Genomic DNA, 25,102 nt, shown 5'->3' with positions numbered 1-25,102 from the left:
ACACAGAATAAATCAGTCTAGAGTACTCACTTGAGGGACAACCAGACTCAAATTATATTTTGGTTACATTATACAAAGATCGAGTTCACTCAAGAAAGCTACAATGCTAGGAGAGATGAAAGGGGGGGGGGAGCATAATTCACCATCAATTTCAGGAGTGGGCAATTAATTTTTCCAACGGACCACATGAGAAACTGAGACAGTTATGGAGGGCCTCAGCTGCTAGCATCCTGCCTGCCACCACTACCCTGCCCCCTGCCACTGCCGCGGCCCAGATAGGGCCAAACAAAAGGCTGGATGTGGACCACATGCCATAAAATGCCCAGGTCTAATCAAGATGGATGGACTTCATTACATTAGGAATAGGTGTACTTTGGGTGCTTACGTCTAAGTTGGTGACAGGTCGTCCTCAAGAAGGTCTATTTACATTGAGACTTCACATTGACTTGTGGTCACAAGATCAATTTATATACCCATAGGGACTGTTGATGTTTGAAGTACTGACAAAGTAAAACTTACTCGTGCTTCATTCTGTTGCAATTTTTCTTCCATACTCAAAGCTGTTGGAGAATCCAGAAGTGCAATCTAGTTAAACAGATAAAATAAACTATTAGAATAACAAGAGAGATTAAATGTGCTGCATGGCATTCAGTGTTACTGTTCTGAAAATAACCGTACAATTTAAATGGGAGAGAAGAAGATTTATAGCATATGATGTGCATGATTTTTGATATAGGCTACTTTTTGAGAGGCACTCAACACATCTATAGCAGTGTTCCCCAACCTTCCTGGCTTTGCAGACTAGCAAAGTGTGTGTGGGGGGGGGGGGGAAGATGGTTGCGTGGCAATGGCAGGAAAGTGCACACATATGCTCTCGCCAGTTTCTCACAGATGGGGATGCATGCACACAAACGTGCTCACCCACCACTTTTGTGGCCCAGTTCCAAACACCTCAAGGCCTGCTAGTGGGCCACAGTCTGTGAGGTTGGAGACTCTGATCTACACTATATTTCTGCATAGTTGTGGAACTACAGATATTCTTACTACTTTTTCTAGACTAAATTAACTAAACTGATTGGATTATCTAAGATGGATGTGTTCTTCGGTATCGAATGCAATCCTTATTTTGAAAGCATAGTCTATTGGAAATCCCTTCAGTAACCCTGCGGAAAAAAGTGTACTATTCTTTAAAAAAGCAAAAGTTCTGAAGTTGTCCATCAACAGTCAGCAACTAGGCAGCAAATTGAACAGACTTATATCAGCAAGGCAAAACAATTTGGTTACAGTTATTTGTCTTAATGTATTTCATGTTATACACCACCCTGAGGACTCTTTTTAAGACTGAAAAAAGGGATAAATCAAAATTATATAAATGGCAGATTAAAATTTAAATGATACACGAAAAACTTTCAAATTTTTAGTGGTATCTACTACAATGTTTTATTATCTTGAAATAACAAGTACTGTATAACACACAAAACACAGGGGTTTGGTGCCCACTTCCAATGCAATCTTCTACTTGCCATCACAATCAGCTTCTGAAGATTGTACCTATTGTTTAATACTTGGATTGAAATGACCTGATGAAGAGGAATAAAGTTCATCTAGACCCAGTCCCTAAAGGATTTTAATAACTAGATTTTCAAAAATTTCCCCAATCAATTAAATTTTGCTTTATGATTTTGTTTCTGTTACGATTTTGAGATAAAGTTAAAAATGCAAGTAGCAGCAACTTGTTGTTGAAAAAATGGACATGTATGCTTGCTCACACTGCATCTTTCTCTACTGCCCACTGAATATGCATAGAAACTCTAACATAGTTTAATTCATTCAAATTCTCTACAAAACATCAATTACTGCCTTATAAGAAAATAAATGTTTTTCAAGCCTAGACCTATCAGCCAGCAAAAACATTGAGGCATCAGAGATTAAGATGTAAAGAATTAGTGAGATACAGATGTAAAGAATTACAGAACAAAGAATAGTAATGTTTCAATAAAGAGTTATGAAATCAAGATTTGGAATAAGCACAACCATCATATTATTATTTTTTTATCCTGAAGAAAGACTTGGTCAAGCTTTTTTTAACAGATGACTTTTCCTTACATGAAAGATAAAGAGCTCATGGCTAAAATTGCTTATCTCAAATGACGAAGGCAGAGGGCCCAAATCTATTCCTTTTCTTTATGCAAAGCACAGACCACAAAAGATAAGCCTCAGTGTTTAAATTTCAAAAATGTGAGGTTATCTATTTTTAAATGGTTTGATGGCTGATTAATATATACAGTAATATATGTATTTTGGGGATTAACCTAACATTTAACACTGCCCTAAATTGTCTCTTATCCACAGGCAAATTTTGTCAAGAAACATTTAGTCTATAACTAATGTATACACATTAGTGAAATTTAAAACACAAGATGCTATTTGAGATTTTGAAATCACTGCTATCTCTAACCTGGTTCCCCTGAGCAAGCAGAGTTTTCAGTCTGGCAATTTCAGCTCGTAGTTCACGAATTAACTTGACGTTTGGATCTTCATTAATAGTAGGTTTGTTGATTATGTTTTTAGCTCGGTTTGCATAGCGAAGGGTGCTTAACGTTTCTCCATAGTTGACATCAGCAGGTGATATAGCTGAAAAAAAAGTTTCAAAATTATATCAACACCAAGTTTCATTTAGAAGTCTTAAAAGCTCCTTATGAGTAGAGAAAAAACAAATGGTTTCTTTTGCTTCTATGGCCAGAATGGCATTTATGAAAAATCATTAATACAGTTGCTCTAATGGAAACTTTATTATATTTCCCTAGCTTGGAAATGACTTCAAATGTCTAGGAAAAGATGTGATTTCCTTAGACTTTTATAGGACTAGCAAATTATTATGAAGAGTATTATGACATAAACGGACTCTTCATTATTTGTTCTCCACTTCTATGTAGGCTCATATTAAAGCTTAGACATAAAGGTTACATTATTAAAAATAATTTAACAATATTGTATTCTCAGTTCAACTGTTTAATGATTATACTGTATGCCATGCTAGTCAATTTAATCTACAGATTTTTTTTTCTAAAACAGATAGAACAACATTTGGATAAATGAAAACACACTTACTTGCAATCATTATTGTTTTAGAATTTCCTCCTAGGCTATCTTTCAAAAGCCATGTCAACACAGAATCCCTGTAAGGCACAAATACTTGTTTTTTCTTTATAAGAGGGTTTGAGGCATCCTGAGATATATCAGCTATGAAAAAAGAAACATGCCATTTTTATAGAGGTATAGATAATGAGTTAATTCAGTTTTGCAATGAATTAAACATAAAGCAGGGGATATACCTAAGGCAGAAATTACATTTCCCAGAGTAACTAGGGATTTGTTTATATTTCCTCCTTCTTTTAATCTGACACCTGTGGCGCCAGTGGCATCTGCTCTCTCACTTCCAGCTAAGTCTACCAAATGTATCTTGCTGACAGTCTCGCATGGCATTTCAGTGTCAAACTTAGCCTACAGAAAAATAACAAGAACAAAATACAGTCAATACTCTGAATATTAAAAGCAAGAGTTGCAGAGGTGGTAGCAAAACATTTTATATGTTTCAATTTTAGTGTACTGTATATGTTAGTATTCTAAAGACATCACCTTTGAATAATAGTTTAATCCTCTTAATTTGTACTTTTAATTTCAAACATATTAAGTAAGATAAAAAGAGGCCAAACATACATTGTTTTTCTTTTCCAAAATATACTTACTTCAAAAAGGCTTGTGATTTTTCAGCCCTAACCAGGGGAAATTGAAGCTGAACAGACTAAGGACGCTAGCCAGATAAATAGCTGGTAGGTAGGTTTCCCCCCCTATTTTCCTCCCCAAAACGAAGCTGTGTCTTATACTCTGAAAAATACTGTATGTATGTACTGTATGTATGTATGTATGTATCTCTCTGTGTGTGTGGGTGGGTGTCATATTTATTTATTTATATTCTTGTAAGATTTATATATACAAATTTCCCATAAATTATTTCAAAATTCTTATTATTTTTTTCCAAACCACATTTCAAAAAGCTGGAATTGAACAAAAAAATAGAATGTGCTGGAATTCCTTGAAAAATTTATAGAATAGAATTTGTGTATTTATATATCTGTAGTAATAAGTCTACATTAATTAATTAATTAATTAATTAATTAAAATAATAAATTAAGTCTGCGGAGGGGGGCGGCATACAAATCTAATAAATAAATAAAATAAATAAATAATAAAATAATAAAATGCTATGTATTCAATCTATTAAAAATGCTGATTGATTTATTTCCTTTTTTAAAAAATACCATTTCCTCTTGTTGATATAATCAGAATGGATACTGAAACTCTGATTAGAGGTCCCAACAATTTTTTTTGGTAAAGCATACTCTTTCTTCAAACTGAGGCGTATTAATTATCATGTAGAAAGACAATTATAATTGTCTTTCTTAGCATTTGTCCTGCACAGTTATAGGGCCCAAGTGTTTTATACACTCAGTTCACCCAGTTCTTACAAAGCAAATGCCAGATGCAATGGAGAACATTAATTTTTATCTGACTTGTAAATGCTGATGCTGATTAGGACCAAGAAGGATAGCCTGCTGTGTTATCATCTAACTAGCTTACATGCTTAAGGGAGGACTAGAACGTGGATCTCCACACTCTTAATATGGCCCCTTAACCACAGCACCACACTGGTTCTCGTTCCCCATTTCAAATATTAGCCCAATAGTTCTTTAAAAAAAACCCACAATGTAATTAACAATAGGATTAAACAGACAAGCAGGCATGTTTAGAGTTAGGGAAAAGGCCTCAAAGAAATGCTATCATTTTTCCACATTCCTATCAAGTGTGGTGTTAAAAGTAAAACTAAAACAAATTCTCATATCCAGTCATAAATTGTATACATACTATACAGGTTACACAGATCAGGGAAGAATGATGGTCATTTAATTTATTAAAAAGCCAAACATTTTTCTTCCTCAAATTAAATGACAATTGAACTTGAGTTGCAATTCCAATAATTCAATGTAAAAAAAAATCACCAATATTTTTTTCCCCTTACCTGAGTGAAATTGATTGTGAAAATGGCATGGGATCTGCTGCTAACATCATTCATTCCAGTCGCAGCAGTGGTTCGATTTATATTCCCTCCTTCCATAAGTTCCTCTACATCACTATAATTTTGTACTAAGTGTTTTGAAAGATCTGGGGAAAAAGATATTTAGGTATTAATCAAATAAACATAAGATACAAACAGAACTCAAATTAATAATACATTTTAAAATCTGTTAATATCCTTATAATTATTGCAGATGAATACAGAGTTTCCTCTTATTCTTTCCTACATGCCCCCAACCTCCTTGCCTTCCGCAAGAGTTTTAAGACTCACTTATGTTGCCAGGCTTGGGGCAATTAGATCTTGGTCCCCCTGCCGATGAATGTTATGTACGGCTGAGTCTGAATGTGTATGATTGCTTTTAAAATATTGGGGATTTTAGGCTAGTTATTTAGTTTAATTAATTTGATTTGCCATTGTATCTTATTGTTTTTATTATATGTTGTAAGCCACCCCTAGTCTTTGGAGAAGGGTGGCAAGCAAGCAAGCAAACAAACAAACCCGAAGTGGGTTCCAAACGTTCTTAAATATTGGCAAAAAGTTAGACTTTATTGTATCTCTTGTACCCTACTACTCCCCCCCCCCCTATAGCTCTTTCCCCTCTTGCTTCATCTTCATTTTCTTTCTTTTTTTGCTTGAAGAAAGCTAATTCCTTTTTGTGGGTCATCTTAAGTTCAGTATTCTCTTACTATTAGTATTTCTAATTTAGTGCTACTACACAGAAGTAGACAAAACAATCTAATAACTATATGGATGAACATATATACTGCTCAAAAAAATAAAGGGAACACTCAAATAATACATCCTAGATCAGAATGAATGGAATATTCTCAATGAATACTTCATTCTGTATAAAGTTGAAGGTGCACAACAGCATGTGAAATTGATTGTCAATTAGTGTTCCTTCCTAAGTGGATAGTTTTATTTCACAGAAGTTTGATTTACTTGGAGTTATATTTTGTTGTTTAAGCATTCCCTTTACTTTTTTGAGCAGTGTATAATATACATATATACATACATACATACAAACATATGTATACTGTATATGTATTGTGTATGTGTGTGGCTATATGTATATATAGAGATAAATTTCAGAAGAAAGACTGCTGTGAATTCAGATTCACAACCTGAAATGTAGGGATCATGAACCTGAAAAGAAATCTCAATTCTTCCTAAACATTTTTTATTTTTAATGCACCATGACATAAACTGGAAAAAAATATATTATGCCAATTATATTCTAATAAGTGCTCTTCTATCACAACTGGCTAATTCATATGGGAAACTCATCAGTCATTTACAATCATTTAACAGAACATCAACTCCAGAATTTTTTTTAAAAAAACACTGAAATTCACCAAGTAATTAGGATGAAGCTACATAAACTTACTATGGATCATAGAGGTTTATAAACAGAATTCTGTGTCCATACATACACACAGGTATCCAAGAAATGGAACCTACCTTCAACATAAGGTCCCTCCTTTGGATGTTCACGAATTCTTAAATTATTTGTTTTTGAAGACTTGCGTCTCAGTAAATCCCTGACACGCTCATTGTAAATTTCCAGGTAACTGAAATAAGATATAAATGTAATATATATTAAAACATTATTAAAGTTTAAAATTCCATCTATTCCATCTGAATCAAATTTAATAGTTTAGTTGCAGCTCTCCAAGGAAAAAGGCTGGGCTGATTTTGGCCTTCCCTATGTAGCCTCTACTGTATGTCATCTTTCATACTATTCCAGAGAAACCATCAACCCTCTAGAGCAGATTTTTCAAAATGCCCGGTTATCAGAAGAGACTCAGTTCCAACTGTTTCAAAGAGGTCAGAAATAAAAATCAGGCTTTCTAATTAGTTAGTATTTTTATACATTAGGGAAAATAATAAAAAATGGGCTAAAGTGTTGATCAGTTCTCATGGGCAGTATTAAAAAAAGAATAAACAGGACTGCAGTAGATGGAGCAAAATAATCAGTGCATTTATAGATTCTAAACAAAACAGAATTTGTGAAGAGGGTGCTTTTTTCATTTTTAAATAAAGGTATAGAATGGTAACTCAGTTAAAAGATAAATCAATTCAGAAACCTTTGTTTTATTTATTCTTGAACTACATGCTGACTGTTAAAAATTCTTCCCTCCCCCTGAATAAATATGTTGTCTTGAACTAATCTTCTAAAGAAGAAAGAAAAATGCAGCAAACAAGGAGAAAGAGATGTTGATGATAATGACAAAATCAAACAAACTGCTCTGTTTATATATAGTCTTCATATCACCAGGCAAACATACCTGACCTCTGTTCGAAAGGAGGCTTCATTCCATCTTGTTTTCTCATTTACTCGTTTGAATAATCCTTCACAGATCCGAGGTATTAAACCAGTATCTCCCTACAAAAAATAATACATTGATAGACATAAATGTCATCGATACAAAAGTATTCCATTAAAAAATGGTGAACACTTGGGTTTCAACAAGACCTTTCAATCTGCAATTATTTGTATCTCTCTAAATTGTCTTCTGGGTAGTGGGGAGAATTTATTTTTCCATTAGAGGAGGTTGAGCAAATGAATGAACAAATGTCACTTCCACACTTTCCTTATCAAGTCCAGAAAACCAGGAGTCCAGGCAGTTCCAATACATATATATACATGTTTATTTAAAGCTTAAGATCTCTACAAAAAGTTGAACTACTAATGATCAAAACAAATTGGGGATAGGTAAGAGTCAACAGAATTCAAGGTGGGCAGAAGTTAGATAACTTGTGGGACCAAAGTGAATTGAACTGATGTCATATTTGACCCTTCCCTTGGGTTCATCTTGATCATTCATTGTTCCCCATGTACACAATTTGGGGAAGCCGGTATCATTAAATAGCCAGTATCACGTAGACTCATTGCTCCGGAAATTGCGGGTTGCGAGTCTCTCTTGATGAAGTTGGACTTAGGAGTTCAGGTGGGCTTATTTCTCACGTACCTGCCTCCCAGCTGCGTGTCAAAAGCCCTGCCTGTGCTACTCGAGGAGGTAGCCGGGTTGGCGGTAGAGTTCCCCAGACTCATTGTCTTGGGGGACTTCAATCTGCCGTCACTCGGCGAAACCTCTGGGTTGGCACAGGAGTTCATGGCCACCATGACAGCCGTGGACCTGACTCAAGTAGTTCAGGGTCCGACTCACGAGGGAGGGCACGCACCTGACATGGTATTCCTTTCCGAGCAATTGAGTAATGGTCTGAGACTAAGGGGCTTAGAAGTGTTGCCTTTGTCATGGTCAGACCATTTTCTACTACGGCTTGACTTCCTGGCTCCAATCCTCCCCCGCAGGGAGGCGGAACCAATGAAGATGTTCCGCCCCAGGCGCCTGATGGACCCAGAGGGCTTTCAGACGGCGCTTGGGGTTATTCCAGAGGCACTCGTCCACAGTTCGGCGGAGTCTCTCGCGGAGGCCTGGAACAGGGCTGCGGCGGGGGCTCTTGACCGGATTGCGCCTTTGCGACCTCTCCGTGGCGTTAGACCCCGTAGAGCCCCATGGTTCAACGAGGAGCTCCGGGAGTTGAAACGCCAAAAGAGACGTCTAGAGAAGCGATGGAGGAAGAGTAGGTCTGAATCCGATCGAACACTTGTAAGAGCTTTTATTAAGACTTACAAAGTGGCGCTCAAGGCGGCAAGATGCGCGTACCATGCCGCCTTGATTGCATCAGCGGAATCCCGCCCGGCCGCTCTGTTTAGGGTGACCCGCTCCCTTCTCAACAAGGGGGAGTTGGGGAGCCCTTACAGAGTAGTGCCGAGGATTTTAACACGTTTTTCGCTGATAAAGTCGCTTGGATCCGGGCCGATCTCGACTCCAATTGTATAACAGAGTCGACTGACAATGAGTCAGTCGAGGTGACTGGGGCACGTACTTGTCCACCTGTCTGGGAAGAGTTTGATCTGGTGACACCTGATGAAGTGGAGCTGTGAGTTCCGCCACCTGTTTACTGGATCCGTGTCCCTCCTGGTTGGTTTCGGCCAGCAGGGAGGTGACGCGGAGCTGGGCCCAGGAGATTACCAACGCTTCCTTGGGGAGGGGAGTTTTTCCATCTCTCTATAAAGAAGCGCTCGTGCGCCCCCTCCTCAAGAAGCCCTCCCTGGACCCAGCTGTGCTTAACAACTATCGTCCAGTCTCCAACCTTCCCTTTATGGGGAAGGTTGTCGAGAAGGTGGTGGCGCTCCAGCTCCAGCGGTCCTTGGAAGAAGCCGATTATCTAGGTCCCCAGCAGTCGGGTTTCAGGCCCGGTTACAGCACGGAAACCGCTTTGGTCGCGTTGATGGATGATCTCTGGCGGGCCCGGGACAGGGGTTTATCCTCTGTCCTGGTGCTCCTTGACCTCTCAGCGGCTTTCGATACCATCGACCATGGTATCCTTCTGCGCCGGCTGGAGGGGTTGGGGGTGGGAGGCACTGTTCTTCAGTGGTTCTCCTCCTACCTCTCTGGCCGGTCGCAGTCGGTGTTAGTGGGGGGTCAGAGGTCGACTCCTAGGTTTCTCCCTTGTGGGGTGCCTCAGGGGTCGGTCCTCTCCCCCCTGCTATTCAACATCTACATGAAACCGCTGGGCGAGATCATCCAAGGACATGGGGTGAGGTATCATCAATATGCGGATGATACCCAGCTCTAAATCTCCACCCCATGCCCAGTCAACGAAGCGGCGGAAGTGATGTGCCGGTGCCTGGAGGCTGTTGGGGCCTGGATGGGTGTCAACAGACTCAAACTCAACCCGGATAAGACGGAGTGGCTGTGGGTTTTGCCTCCCAAGGACAATTCCATCTGTCCGTCCATTACCCTGGGGGGGGAATTATTGACCCCCTCAGAGAGGGTCCGCAACTTGGGCGTCCTCCTCGATCCACAGCTCACATTAGAAAAACATCTCTCAGCTGTGGCGAGGGGGGCGTTTGCCCAGGTTCGCCTGGTGCACCAGTTGCGGCCCTATCTGGACCGGGACTCACTGCTCACAGTCACTCATGCCCTCATCACCTCGAGGTTCGACTACTGTAATGCTCTCTACATGGGGCTACCCTTGAAAAGTGTTCGGAAACTTCAGATCGTGCAGAATGCAGCTGCGAGAGCAGTCATGGGCTTACCTAGGTATGCCCATGTTTCTCCATCACTCCGCAGTCTGCATTGGCTGCCGATCAATTTCCGGTCACAATTCAAAGTGTTGGTTATGACCTTTAAAGCCCTTCATGGCACTGGACCAGAATATCTCTGAGACCGCCTACTGCCGCACGAATCCCAGTGACCGATTAGGTCCCACAGAGTGGGCCTTCTCCGGGTCCCGTCAACTAAACAATGTCGGTTGGCGGGCCCCAGGGGAAGAGCCTTCTCTGTGGCGGCACCGGCCCTCTGGAACCAACTCCCCCCGGAGATTAGGATTGCCCCTACTCTTCCTGCCTTCCGTAAACTCCTTAAAACCCACCTTTGTCGTCAGGCATGGGGGAATTGAAACATCTCCCCCTGGGCATGTTTAATTTATATATGGTATGCGTGTGTGTATGTCTGTTAGTATATGGGGTCTTTTAAATCTTTAAACATTTTAAAAATTGTTGGATTATTTATGATTTGTTGTTACATGTTGTGAGCCGCCCCGTGTCTTCGGAGAGGGGTGGCATACAAATCGAATAAATAATAATAATAATAATAATCACTAAATAGCTCTTCACATGTCTAGTTATACTAAAAAATGTAAATAAACAAGTTAACTTGTTTAAAATATTGGTATGGCTACCCAGCTCGATCAAAATAACTCTGGGAAGCATCTATAAAATTCTACAGAAAGAATATAACAACCAATACACAATAATAAAATGGTGATCCAAATAGAAATAACATTCTCATCTAATTGGGGCTCCAAGAGATCATATCTCAAAGGTTTTGACAGCATTTCTAAATGCCGTTGGGATCAGGACCAAACATATCTTGGGAGGAAGGATGTCACATAAGATAAAGATCACCACCAGGAACATGCATCTCCTTGGTCTCACTATATGATTTGTTTCAGTGAGAGGATCTGGAGTGCAGCCTCCCTATAGGAAAGTATGGGGTGGACAATGAAATTGTTTTTTTAATTCTTGCTTTTATCTGTGCCAGATAAACAAATGTAAAACATTCGTTAAAGTTATCTTTATCTTTTTCTAAGGAAAACAAATTGGGAAATAAATATAATACAACTTACATCAACTTATAAGAAGTATATTCTAAAATGAATAACTTACAGCATTTCCCATCATTGTATAAGACTTCCCAGATCCAGTCTGTCCATAGGCAAAAATACAAGCATTATAACCTTCAAAGGCAGATTGGAGGACATCAATTCCAAGGTTGTTAAATACCTGGGGACCCAAGAATGACAGGAAGTAAAATACAATTTCAAAATATAATGTAAAGTATGTTTCTCAATCATTTCTGTAAGCTATTACAATCATTTTAATACAACAGTAATACTGTAAGAACACCAACCTAGCAATCATTTATTAGAGCTTGTCCGTTCAAATTTATTTAGAAAAATAATTCATATATTTCCCCAAGTGCACTATAAACAAGGTACAATATTTTATCATATAATTTTGGATGTTCTTCTTAAGAATCAGGTCAGGTTTTTCTTTTTTATTGTTAGATTTATGGGTCTGTTTAAAAATAATAGTTATTTTTTAAATTACAATAAGGATGTGAAAATATTACAAGGAATATGTCTTAATATTCACAACTTGTCACCCAAGAAGCCTATATGAATATTATACAGGTTAAACTTACGATCATTAATGTGGAAGTAACAATTTATCCTTTTGGACTTATGCCCAGGTTAATTATTGATAAAACTGAAACATCTGTTCAAAAACCATAAGCATGATTTATTTTCCTTTACATACACAAGGGAAAGAAAAATCCAATGAAACACATCAGATTTTTTAAAAAAAACACACAATAGTTTTCTAAGCAAAATTTAAAAGTAGTTAAGAGGCATTTTGTGTTAGAATTGCAGGTTTACATGATTTCATATTGCTGGCCAAATAGAGCAGAAGATCACAGTGAAAAAGAATGTGTATATATGCCTAGGAATGGGAATGTATATTACCTACAAATATGCATGGCCAAAAGGTGTAGCTAATTTTGTATATACTAAACAATTGAAATAAGCAGTTTTAAAATCATCTTCAAACATTCACACAGTAAACATTGGCATTAAGTTTTCATTTTGAATATCATTAATGTCAGCAGCCTACCATTTCCTGAGATGCGTAGTTTGAACTTTCAGGATCAGCTGAGAAGTAGGAGAAATCATATGTAAATGTTTTTGTTCGTTCTCTTCCTAAGTCCCCAGTTCCTCCCTCTGGGATCTAATAAGTGGATGAACAAACAAATTATCACTGCATTCTATAGTAAGATAATCACTGTACATTTCTTTTTAAAATGTGAGGTGGATATGTAGTGTGCTGAATATGGTAGTGCATATCTGTTTTCTAAATATTTAAAAATACTTCAAGAAAAGCAATTTTCAAAAATTTATCCTCCACTACTCACCTCCTATATTATTAATGTATCCATTAATTTTATTCCATAGAGTCCCCACCTGCACTTGTTTATCCATGAGGATTGGCAAATCACTCCTACCATTTCCAATAATATAGCAAAACTCAGAAGAAGAGAATGAAGTAATCGAGTTACATTTCTTTCAAAATTAATGGGCCAATTCAATAGATATTCCAGCCTTCTATCATTTACGTTAAGATTACAGAATTAACAGGAGTAAAATAGAAAACAAAACAAAAAGGAGAATTAAAGTTCTAATTATTACAATTAAAATGCCCTTTGATTAATGGGGGAAAAGTGAATTTTAAAAAGGATATAAAATTAACATGCCATATTTTTAGTTGCTCACTAAATGCAGATTAAATATATTGTATCAATTTCTAATTGAATTCACCAAGATGGGCAAGATGCAATCCGCATGGGGCAGCCAATTCTCTATTTTGTGGCCATCGACACATATTACCCAGTTTCTCATGAGTTATTGATATGAAACAAGACATAGGATATGCTAATGTCCCTGGCTAAATTAACTGCATCTATAATAAAGCACCATCTCCCAAATGAAAAGTCTCAAGCCTATTTTTGTTTGATATCCTGGTTATCATAATACTAGCCTTTATGCCTTCCAAACATCAAGTCAAGAAAGAAAGGGGCCGTCTAGAATTTAGCAGGAATATAAGAATTTTAAATAAATAAACTATTCGTATATAAAAATTACCACTTCCATATAATAGTTACTACTAAATTCTTTAAATCTTTTTTCTTTTATGATAGCAATAGCACTTAGACTGCTGAAGGGAGACCATTACATAAAACTTCACAGTGCTTTTCTGCCCTAAGAAGTTTACAGAGTCAGCAACAATTTGAAGTCCTCATTTTATCAACCTTGAAAGAATGGAAGGCTCAGTCAACTTTTCTAACCCCTGCATCACCATGGCACTCATTCTGATCCTCTGTGTTTAGATTCTGATGATGATTTGTCTACTACGTTTTGTTAAGAAAAGAATCAGAATGATAAACTAAAATAAAAATGTTTCTATTGTGGATCAATATACTCACCTTTAAATTTATGATTTGTGTTTGATTTTTCTGCATTGAAATAATAAATTTAGCATCTAGCTCCTGTTCCCTGCAGAGCAAAATACTATAGTAAATTAACATCATGACAATTTTATTATGCCCATAGACCAAACTTAATGCATTTATAAACATTTTATAATCTTCAAGTTCATCCAAATATATTGAGATAGTTATCTGATACAACAGTTTTGGTCTTCTAAGCAGCACACATGTTGCTAATAAGCCAAAACTGACAACTAAAAAGTAACTTTGGAATCTCTATCTGCTATAAAATAACTTATATAAATTAATATAAATTCTCAGTTTGTCCAGACAATTTCTTAAAGAACAGCTGAAGTAGCATAGAAAGACATGTTCCATAGATTTAATTTCACCTGAATCACATGGGCATAACATTTAATAGAATTCTGCTGAATCTGCTCTACAAGACTGCTGAGGGGAGACTATTACATAAATCATAACATAAATTGTATGAAGCAAATCTGTTCTTCCGTGTCTACTTAGTTTACATTTTTTTCACTATGATGTCCCTTAGCAAATCTTGAGAAGTCTTCACTTGCTTTGATATACACTACAATGAGGTCACTGTCTAAATTGAATCAATAGTACATATCAATAGTTTCTCCACCCAATCTGTTCTAAGGTCCCCTATTTAGTATGCCAAAATACAATTATATCTGCCTTACGGTTTCTACTCACTTTAACTTCCCTAAAAGATTAGGCACATGGTTTCAGACAATCAAAAACAGAGGACCAAAGAACGGAATTTGGTTATTTAGAATTCTGTCCATACATCAAAATATTAATATTGAATGTAACACCAAGATATTATTATATATGCATGGAATACCACAGGAAATACAGAGAGGAGGAATGTGCAAGAGTAAGAAGGGTATATTATTGTTAGTATCCTGATTATATTGATTTTAGTTCTGTGTATTTAGATTAACTGTACTATTCATTTATACAAATTACCTGATCTTGCTAAAAAAATAAGCCTTCTTGAAAATGGAGAAATGGGATTGTCCAGATATAACGTCATTAGCAATGCTATGAGACAGCAAGGAAGAATAAAAGATAAGAGCTCAGGCTGTGGCAGGACACTGTCATCACTGAGACAAGGTTGCAATTTGCTTCAAGGTTAAGAGCTTTGTGTGTTTGCCAGATGTCATGCAAATAGCTAGAAGGTTCTTAGATTAATTAAGACGCCTGTGAGCAAGCACATCTGTCTTCTGGTTCAAGATCTAGGAGGAGCAGTCACCAGAGAGAAGAGTTCTTATCTGTTAGTCCATGTGTTTTGGTGTGGAATGAAAGCACTATATGATGTTCAAGAAGCAAGAATCAAAGCTGTGGTATAAAGCAGACAATGTGGCTGGAAGGAGGATACCCGAATGAAGAAGGAATGTGCATCTGAAGACCCAGCAGGAGAAAGCAGTGCTAGAAAGTGAGATTTGCAGAACAGACTGGCTGCTGCAAGTAACAGAGTGGTGTGGCCAAGGTACTGGCTTTTCAAGAGGCTCAGGAAAAGCTCTTTTTTTCACTTTCTCTCTTCTGTAGCCAAGAGTGGAAAGGAAAAGTACTACTAAGCTAATAGTGTTAACAAAGGCATGATTAAATCAAATAACACATCCTAGATCTGAATGAATGAAATATTTTCATTGAATACTTTGTTCTGTACAAAGTTGATTATGCACAACAGCATGTGAAATTAATTGTTAATCAGTCTTGCTTCCTAAGTGAACTGTTTGATTTCACAGAAGTTTGATTTACTTAGACTTATATTGTGTTGTTTAAGTGTTCCCTTTATGTTTTTGAGCAGTGTATATTACTTGACTAAGATTACTGTATACAGAAGTATATGCACCATTTATTTTATTTGCCCTGTAACAATAACACATCACTTTGACAGAACATTGTGTATGTCTGCATTAATTCCTGTGTCCTTTCTACCCTCTGACACAGACCATCAGACGCATAGAAATATAGAGTGGCTGGTGGATGTTCCTTGCTCTGCCATGTTCTTTTATTAACAATTATACTTGAGTAAATATAGCATTGGCATAAGCCATAAGAATGAATGGGAAGAATTTACAGGTGATCCTTGACTTATTGTTTGTTTAATGATAGCTGAAAGTTATAATGGTTTTGGAAAAAGTGACTTATGCCCCACGTTAGGATCATTGTACCCCACTCACAGTGATGTGATTGCAATTTAGATGCTTGGAAAGCAGCTTTCATTCATTCATTCATTCATTCATTCATTCATTCATTCATTCATTCATTCATTCATTGGATTTGAATGCCGCCCATCACTGAGGACTGGGGCAGCTCACAATATATCAAACAATTTACAATGAACATATCTAAAAAATACAATTAATATCGCTTTAAAAATTAAAAAACTCTAATAACATTTAAATTCATTCATTATCATACTACACTTGCCGGCCAGGGGGCTAGGGTCTAATGGCCCTAAGCCTAGTGGCACAGATAGATCTTTAAACTTTTACGGAATGCATGGAAGGTAGGGGCAAGTGTCTTGTGGTCACAGGATCACAATTTATAACTTGCCCAACTGGCTTCTGACAAGTAAGATCTATTGGGGAAGCCGGAATCCCTTTATGACTGCATAATTTGCTTAATGACTGCAGTGATTCACCCAATGATAAAAATTAGATCCAGTCATTGCAGCACTTAGCAACCAAAATTCCATTCCTAACTGTGGTTTAGGACAGGTACCTATACTCCAGGCATTCATATTTGTGGCTGTTAAGATATAACAAGTAGGGTCTCTATGGGTATGTACAGGTAGTACAGGGAAATGAAATGAAAGAAATTAGAGTAATAAAATACTGACTGCATTCTTTATTGAAAGACAGACTAGGAAAAAACATTTGTTGAGTTTTTAAGACACTGGAAGAATAAAACTGCTCAAATATACTTGGAGATCAAGTCCCAATTGGAAAAGTCCTATGGAGATGATTCAGTCTACATTTTGTGAGATTCTCTATATAGAGCTCACCACTCAGCAGCTTTTGATATTGTTCATCTGTTATTCCCTGGAATATCTCCAAGGGTTGGAAACAGTAGACACTCTTTTACATGACTTTTCCCTGAGGGAAAGTATCCAATTAGTGTTAGTTGAGAGAAGTAGTGTTTTCTTGGTTACAGCCCTCTTTCTTTGGAACAGCATATTTCCTGAGATCAGAGTTGCTCCTACCCTGTTATAACAGATTTTATGAAATCTGTTATCATCTAATTTTTTTATATATGGGAATAGTGATAATAAGTAATCTGTTCCTGTCATAGTTTCATGACACTTAGGGTACCAAAGTTTTGTAATTATAATTTGTCATGTTTATTTTGAATTTTAAGTTCACTTGTATAAGTGAGGTATATAAACTGCTCAGAGTCCATTTAGGTTGGAGTGGCATATAAACGCTAATCATTTTTTAAAAAAGTGCTGGCCATCCAGATACAAACATATGTGGAAGAAACCAATTATCTATATCCATTTCACTCTTGCTTTAAGGTGGAAACAGCCCAGAAACTGCTTAGTATCCATATCAACCACCATGCAGGGAGAAAGCAAAACATGGAGTTTGCTACAGCATTGACTGTCAGAGCTCTTTAACATGACTGATTGTGGCATGTGGCTGGAGCAACTTAGTGGTATGGAACTGGAAAGACAATATAATCTGGCTTTACCTGCAAAACTAGAATCAAAAAGTTGTAATGGGAAACTTATATTTGGACACTTTATATTTAAATTATTATTTTTTAATTTGACCTGATGTTCAAATCGCTGGAGGTGTTTATCCAGATGTTAGTTTCATCAACCAGATGTTGGTTTCATCAGTGTCATAGCTCAATACCCAACTCCTTTCTACTTTAATAAGGAAAGACTAAACATGTGCTTAAAAGTTGTTTGGAAACATTAATGGAATGGATGGGATCCAAAAAACACAAGCTGAATCCATATTAGATGGAATAATTGAGTAATTTTGTTTTTGGCTCTAAGCATTAGGAAAGTTTCCTCTAATAGACCAGAGTGCTTTCCTTCCAAGAGAACAATTATATATTTTAAATATTTCCAACTCTTATCTGTTACTAGAGGGACAGTTGGCCTCAATACCAAAGAGACCCTATGTTTATCTTGGCTAAGGAACCACCTTCAACTCTGTGCTATATCCTGAAGGCTAAATCCTAGCCTCCAGGATATGTGCCCTGGTAAATTATCTTGTTAGCTTATTTTTATATTCAGTATATAGGATTAGAAGATATTTCAAAAGCTTCAAATGGTGAGTGATTCTTAAAGGGGATGTCTAAATGAAATCACAGAACATTAATACAAGTACTCCTTCCATAAAGCTTAATCTATGCATTGATCATCTTAATAGATGTTACTTGTTGTTCTACCAGAAGGTTTGGTTCACCAGATCTTGAGCAGTGTCTCCTCAGATGATGTTAATAAGACTGGACTATAGAAATAATGTCTTAATGACAATTAATTCCAAATTTAATGACAATGTACATATAGTTAAAGGAAGAATAAAGAATGTAACTGTTATGTATGCATAAGCATTATCTATCTATCTATCTATCTATCCATTTATCTATCTATCTATTTGGATTTATATAGAATATTAACGATGCTGGAGCACTGTAAAAATTGTAAATGTGATATAAAATGATGAAATATGTTCAATAAAACTAATAATAATTTAAAAAACTGGACTATTAATGGTTTTAAAAAATTAATTATAGACTTCCATAATTGGAGAGACAATTATGGAATTCTCTCCTATGGGACATTCAACTAGTTTCTATGCAGTCTTCTTTATAAAAACAAATGGAGATAGGGATGTATAACTATTTGGTTCTAAAACAGAAAAACATTGCCAACACTTCCTTTAAGAAAATACACTTTTCTAGCCCTAATTAGAATAAAAGTACAGATCTGTTATTCTGTTTGAGTAACAGAGATTTGGAACCAGAATCAGGATACAATTTTCTTGCACCTGTCAACACCTCCTTAACTCAAACGTGTATTTTTCTGTGACCCTGCAGCTGCTATGCGAGTCAAGGAAAAGACAGCTTCTTTAAAGAGAGGCTGACAAGTACAATGAGCATGCTCACATCCTACCTCCTTTGCTTTGCATTAGAACACTGGTACAACACTAATTAGATATCCCTGATTATCCAGGCATTTTTAAGAGCCATTAAGAACTAATAATTTGCTTTTCTGTATAATACATAAAAGCTGCCTTGAATTTTTGTGGGTATTATCTTTAATCATTCTCTTGTGATGATTTTGCATTCTTGTAAACTGATCAAACCTCTACTAAAGGGAATGATATAAAAAAAGAAAAAGAGGTTAATATCTAGAAACTGTTTCAAAGAAATCAAGATAACAAAGTCCTTTTCTTTTTTAGAAAAAAAGTTCAAAGGTATAGAGATAATGCCTGTCATATTTATCTGAAAATCCTAAACATAAGTTTATCTAAAGTTACATGTGACATTGTTATATAGAATTTGCTCCAAGAGATACTTTTCACTTGTTGCAACATACATTTCTTTCCCTAATAATTAAGGTAAATAAATAAGTCTGGGAAAAGCAAAACACAATCATGAAGTTGAATCTTAATCTCATTCCTCTCACAAAAATGTCTGTCTTCTCTTTCCTTCAGCTCCCTGTGTTCACATTAACCTTTTTAGAAAAGGATAGGAAGAGAATTGGAATAAAAGAAACATTGAGAGAATTGGATTTGGTCATCTGAGGAGTTTCAAACCTCTTACAACACTCTACCTGACATATTTAAGAAATTTTTTTTGACTTTTTAGAGAGCTTTTGGATGGCTTGCAAGTAGCTATGCAATATAGCAGAATTGAAATTTTCTTTTTAAAATTGCTGTTTATAAATTTAAGGAACCAAATCATGGGAATTATATTGCTTTCCTAATTTTTCATACAGTTCTCTTGGAGGGGGGGGGGGTTATAGCCAATTTTACGTTTCAATGATCTAATTTTCTTTTGACCTATTTTGTACTCCTATATAATCCTTCAGAAATTGAGATAATATTCCTACTATAGGTGTTTTCTTGAGCCACTTTGAAACCTTCCTTCTTCAAGGAATAGGAAAACAGTTTATGTTACTTCATTGTAGTAACATAGTTGACTTTCAAACTGAGTTGTAAATGTCTTTCTGCCACCATATAATTTGCAATACTGAATTCTGTAACCACCAGAATACAACTGCCCAGTTTATAATCAATATTATAATCAATGGGCAAATTCCTCAAGGATAACCCGCCTTCACACATTATAATAAAGTAGTATTTCAAAAAGGTTACAAAAGCAACAAAGCTTTAGGGTTACAATTCCAGTTAATTTTATAATGGATAAATAACTTCCTCTGTCTCCATTACAGACACTGCATTACTAACAAGGCCATAAAGACTAGCCTTGACCTTTTACTATTGATTAGGAAAGACTAATAAGATACTGGATTGCAATTGAAAAATTAAATGGGTAGAAAACCAACAGACCAAACACCAACAATGCACATCCCAAACCCCATTTATCAAAACTACCAAGAAAGAAAAAAGAAATTAATACAAGATATACCAAAAGATAAATGCATCAAAATGCATATTTACAAAGTAGGCTTTTTGTAAAAAGAAAAGGCTATGGGAGCATTTACAACCTACTATTATATAAGGCCGATGCAAAAGTATGTTGGCTAAGAAACTCCATAATAGTTTTCTTTGATTTGATCCTATTGACTTTAAGAATACTTTTTCTTAGCACTGGAAAATGTATTTATTAAAATGTCCAATTGCAGTTTAACCTCTATATTTTCTTTGAGTCTCTCATTCAAGTACTAAGCAGTTGCTACTCCCTCACTGGGCATGTTCTATATAAGATCAGTAAAAAATGTTACCAGACCTTTAGCATACAGGTAGCCCTCAAGTTACAACCACAACTGAGTCCAAAATTTATGCTGCTAAGTGAAACATTTGTTAAGTGAGTTTGCTCCATTTTATAACTATTCTTGCCACGGTTGTTAAGCGAATTATTGTATTTGCTAAGTTAGTAATATGACTGTTAAGTGAATCTGGATTCCCCATTGATATTGCTTGTCAAAAAGTCACAAATATGTGTCAATTGCCAAGCCTTTGAATTTTGATCACATGACCATGGGGATGCTGCAACAGTTGTAACTGTGAAAAATGGAAATAAGTCCCTTTTTTCAGTACCATTGTAACTTTGAGCAGTCACTAAGTCAAATGTTGTAAATTGAAGACCACCTGGCTAGGGACTGGAAATATAAAAATGGAAAGAATAAACCATGTACATAAAATAATGGTGACTTTAATAAATGTATTTACAAGCAGGTGATAATTATTAAAGAATTACATTAATAGAAATTAAAATAATCATCTAAATCTGACGATTTTTAAAGCAATTATGTCACAATTTGTAGCACAATTTGATACTGTACCCAATTAGCCTGTTGTCCTTATTTTTCTATGACTTAAGATGTCAATAGTTCATTATTGGCTTATATCTAATTACCAGTACTGTATTTAGGATATTATTTGATTGAACAGTAAGATGAATTTGAAAGGTTCAATAAATCAGATACTTCTGTTGCGTCTATACACGTATACGCTGCTCAAAAAAATAAAGGGAACACTTAAACAACACAATATTGTAAATCAAACTTCTGTGAAATCAAACTGTCCACTTAGGAAGCAACACTGATTGACAATTAATTTCATATGCTGTTGTGCACATTCAACTTTGTACAGAACAAAGTATCCAATGAGAATATTTCATTCATTCAGATCTAGGATGTGTTATTTGAGTGTGGAAAAAAAATATTTTATTTTATTTATTTGTCAAACATGCATAGGATTGTAGTAATTTGTATAAATATAACATAAGTAAAAGGTAACGATAAAAGAGGACAGTAGGACAGGGCAGTAGGCACAGTGGTGCGTTTATGCTCGCCCCTTACAGACCTCTTAGAAACGGGGAGAGGTCAACTGTAGACAATCTAAGGTTCAAGTTTTTGAGGTTTGGGGAGGAAACCAGCGTCAGGTAGTGGTTTCCAGGTACTGATTGGTCATAGAAACATAGAAACATAGAAGTCTGACGGCAGAAAAAGACCTCATGGTCCATCTAGTCTGCCCTTATACTATTTTCTGTATTTTATCTTAGGATGGATATATGTTTATCCCAGGCATGTTTAAATTCAGTTACTGTGGATTTATCTACCACGTCTGCTGGAAGTTTGTTCCAAGGATCTACTACTCTTTCAGTAAAATAATATTTTCTCATGTTGCTTTTGATCTTTCCCCCAACTAACTTCAGATTGTGTCCCCTTGTTCTTGTGTTCACTTTCCTATTAAAAACACTTCCCTCCTGAACCTTATTTAACCCTTTAATATATTTAAATGTTTCGATCATGTCCCCCCTTTTCCTTCTGTCCTCCAGACTATACAGATTGAGTTCATTAAGTCTTTCCTGATACGTTTTATGCTTAAGACCTTCCACCATTCTTGTAGCCCGTCTTTGGACCCGTTCAATTTTGTCAATATCTTTTTGTAGTCATAAGCCCCTTATTTCATCTTAACTTTTGAACAATCCCTGAACAAACTGTTGTAAGTCGAGGACTACCTGAATAACGTATGCTTTGAAGTTCTGCCCATGTGAAATCAGACTTTTTGAAAAAGCAACATTTCTTGTGCCTTTACTGTTTAATTATGTGGGTGGCAGCTTTATCCTACAAGAACCAAGAAACAAAACACCCATTAAACGCTACAAGTAGAACAGGGATTTCATTTCCACCTGCTCACCGGCAGGCCTGGAGTCGCCTTATTATTTACTTGGCTATCCAGTGTCACGCTGGAAATACGCCAGTTTAAAAGCAGCCAAGCGAAGCAGGCAAATCCAGCCCAGGGTAGCCTATACAAAGTATCCCCCTCGGAGGTGCTCAGTCCCTGCCGGGCCAGAAAAAAAGATAAGAGACACCCGCCGAGGCTCTCCTCCCGTGGAGCCTGGGGGAGGAGGAGGAGAGAAAAGGGACTCGCTCTCTCACCTGCGGTTTATGGGCCTGACTCTGACAGCCACCTTCACCGAGGCCATGGCGCTTGCCCCGTTCGCGAGCCAGGAGTCCCCCCGCGCCTGCTCCCCCGATGGGGAGACCCACTTTCCCCCAGAGACGGGCGCTTCCCCCGTGGCTCAACCGGTCACATCCCTGCGAGGACCGGGGAGGCGGGTGTATGGGAAAGTCTCCGGCTCCGACTCCCTTCGACGCCCCGAAATTGGGAGCGGGACACGTGACTGCCCTCCTGGCGCCCAAGGAGCGGCGCTGCTGACGCGGCGGCTCCTCTCCGCGGCCTACTTCCCCGCGCAGGGCTGGGTGTAAGGATGCCGCCGAGGCACAAACAGCGAGCGGATGGATCGGCCCGTCCTTCGCCCTCATGGAACTCTTCCCTTCTAGCGGATTCGGATGATTCTAATCCCCCACATATACACACTCGGTTTTATTCGTTCAGGGGTCCGCCGGAGGCCACACTATAAATAAAAGGGGCTTCTTTTTAACCACACGTCCCCTTTCAACGGAAAAGCTCAGCGAGAACACCTGTAAAAACACACTATTCCCAGTTCCTGTCAAGCAAACCGGCTACTACATCATACAGCGCACCGGGCGGAGAGGCAGAAAGCGCTATTCCGATCGGAGATTTAGTCAGGGGCTAAGAAGAACCGGACGCTGTTGTGGCTGAATTGTGCGTTCATCTTTAGGTGCCTTTGTATATGTGTCGAATAAGACTATTTACCTTGGTAAACCCGGGAAAGCATCGTGTGCATTGCTGATGTAAGAATGTGATAATCGAGATTTAAAGAAGAGAATCTGGATCCTTATTAGAGGTGGTAGAAGTATTGTGCAGTCTTGTTGAAGAACTACAGTATAAACCCACTGGGAGCTTCTTATTGGACCAAATGGGCACATAGTTAAATGTGCATATATACAGTAATGCTATGCCAAGCAAATTATAATGTTCTGTGTCCCAGTTTCAAAATATGACAACATGCATATTATTATAAGAGTTAATCTATCAAGTATTACATGTACAAAACTGATATGTTAATTATGTCTTTATTATGAAAATGACCTATTATGGCCTATAAAAACATAGCAGTGCGATTTTCATTGTAAAAAAGTATTTCTATCTTTCCACCAGTGCTAATTTTAATTGCAATCCTGAATTTATTAGTTTTATGCAGCTAACTTATTTTAATTGGGAAGCCTACTGTGTAAGTAAATGTTCACTTCCTCCATTCCACAACTCCAAATTATCCAGTTGTGCTGTACTACACATTCCCCCTCCTGTGATGCTGGGAATGTTAGGAAGGAAGCAGGAGAAGTTTTTTATATCTCACTTTATATCACTTTTTCAACCTCAGAAACTTTAAAAAATCTTTGAACTTCCACCACCCAGAATTCTCCACCCGGCATTTCTTGATTTAGATCCAGACTCCGCATGATTCCTTGTGAATGAAAAACTAGATAGAAGAGGCTGGAAAGCAATATCTCCAGACAAGTATAGGGAAAAGAGAGAGAGAGAGAGATTGAAGACCTTCAGACAGTCATACCTTGGTCATGCGATTAGATTACTGCAGTGTGCATTACATGCGGTTGCCCTTGAAAAGCACCCAGAAATTATATATTGTTCAATATACAATGAAAGCAGTAATGCACACCTCTCATTCTGCCCATTTATCACCATTGCTACAAAAGCTACACTGCCTGTTGAGTACAATACAAGATGAAGGTCATTACCCATAAAACCCTATAAGACAGGGGGCCTAGATATCACACACTCATTTTCTCTAATACTTTCTGCTCATCCAGCACATCCAGCAGCAGAGTGAGTGAACTCCAGGTCGCCTCCATAAAACACTGCCATCTTGTGGGTCCTAAGAAACATGCCTTCACTCTCTGGGTCATAGCCTTCCACCCTCTGGGTCAAAGCCTTCCACCCTCTGGAACAGCATCCCACACAGATAAATACTGTGCCCTCTCGCCTGAAACTCTGGAAAGTTTTGAAAGCCTGGCTTTTGTTCACTGGACTCTGTTTTGTTGTTTTGCTGACCATTAGATTATTTTAATCTGGCTGTCTATGTGATTCAATGTTTTAGCTGTTTTTATGCTTTCTCTGCTTTTGTACGCCTCCAGAGTCCACTGGAGTTGGGCAGCCAATAAATTCAAATAAATAAGTAAAGCCCATTGAGATAAAGAACTAGGTAGATTAAAACA

The 25,102-nt window shown here is 37.3% G+C and overlaps 1 protein-coding gene across 9 annotated transcripts in view; it reads right to left on the bottom strand.

The window, feature by feature from the left end:
- The window catches only part of KIF16B (kinesin family member 16B), a 176,778-nt gene extending 153,496 nt beyond the window's left edge, over positions 1-23,282 (bottom strand). For 5 of the 9 annotated variants that reach the window (XR_011557365.1, XM_070732597.1, XM_070732598.1 and 2 more), the window contains exons 1-10: positions 22,880-23,272; positions 12,387-12,500; positions 11,379-11,495; positions 7,426-7,523; positions 6,599-6,708; positions 5,081-5,223; positions 3,336-3,504; positions 3,112-3,243; positions 2,459-2,634; positions 520-585 (exon numbers count right to left, since the gene is read on the bottom strand). Coding sequence is in view for 8 of the 9 variants with exons in the window: in XM_070732597.1 (XP_070588698.1) it covers positions 520-585; positions 2,459-2,634; positions 3,112-3,243; positions 3,336-3,504; positions 5,081-5,223; positions 6,599-6,708; positions 7,426-7,523; positions 11,379-11,495; positions 12,387-12,500; positions 22,880-23,266 (1,512 nt within the window). In the remaining variant the exon portion in view is untranslated. Of the gene's footprint in view, positions 1-519; positions 586-2,458; positions 2,635-3,111; positions 3,244-3,335; positions 3,505-5,080; positions 5,224-6,598; positions 6,709-7,425; positions 7,524-11,378; positions 11,496-12,386; positions 12,501-13,752; positions 13,823-22,879 lie in introns of all 9 variants that reach the window. The other 4 variants (XM_070732601.1, XM_070732596.1, XM_070732600.1 and 1 more) reach the window with 2 other exon arrangements.
- Positions 23,283-25,102: the final 1,820 nt, after the last annotated feature.

The sequence above is a fragment of the Erythrolamprus reginae genome, chromosome 1, assembly GCF_031021105.1.
Source record: "Erythrolamprus reginae isolate rEryReg1 chromosome 1, rEryReg1.hap1, whole genome shotgun sequence".
Lineage (NCBI taxonomy): Eukaryota > Metazoa > Chordata > Lepidosauria > Squamata > Dipsadidae > Erythrolamprus > Erythrolamprus reginae.
This window is presented reverse-complemented; position numbering and strand designations above follow the sequence as displayed.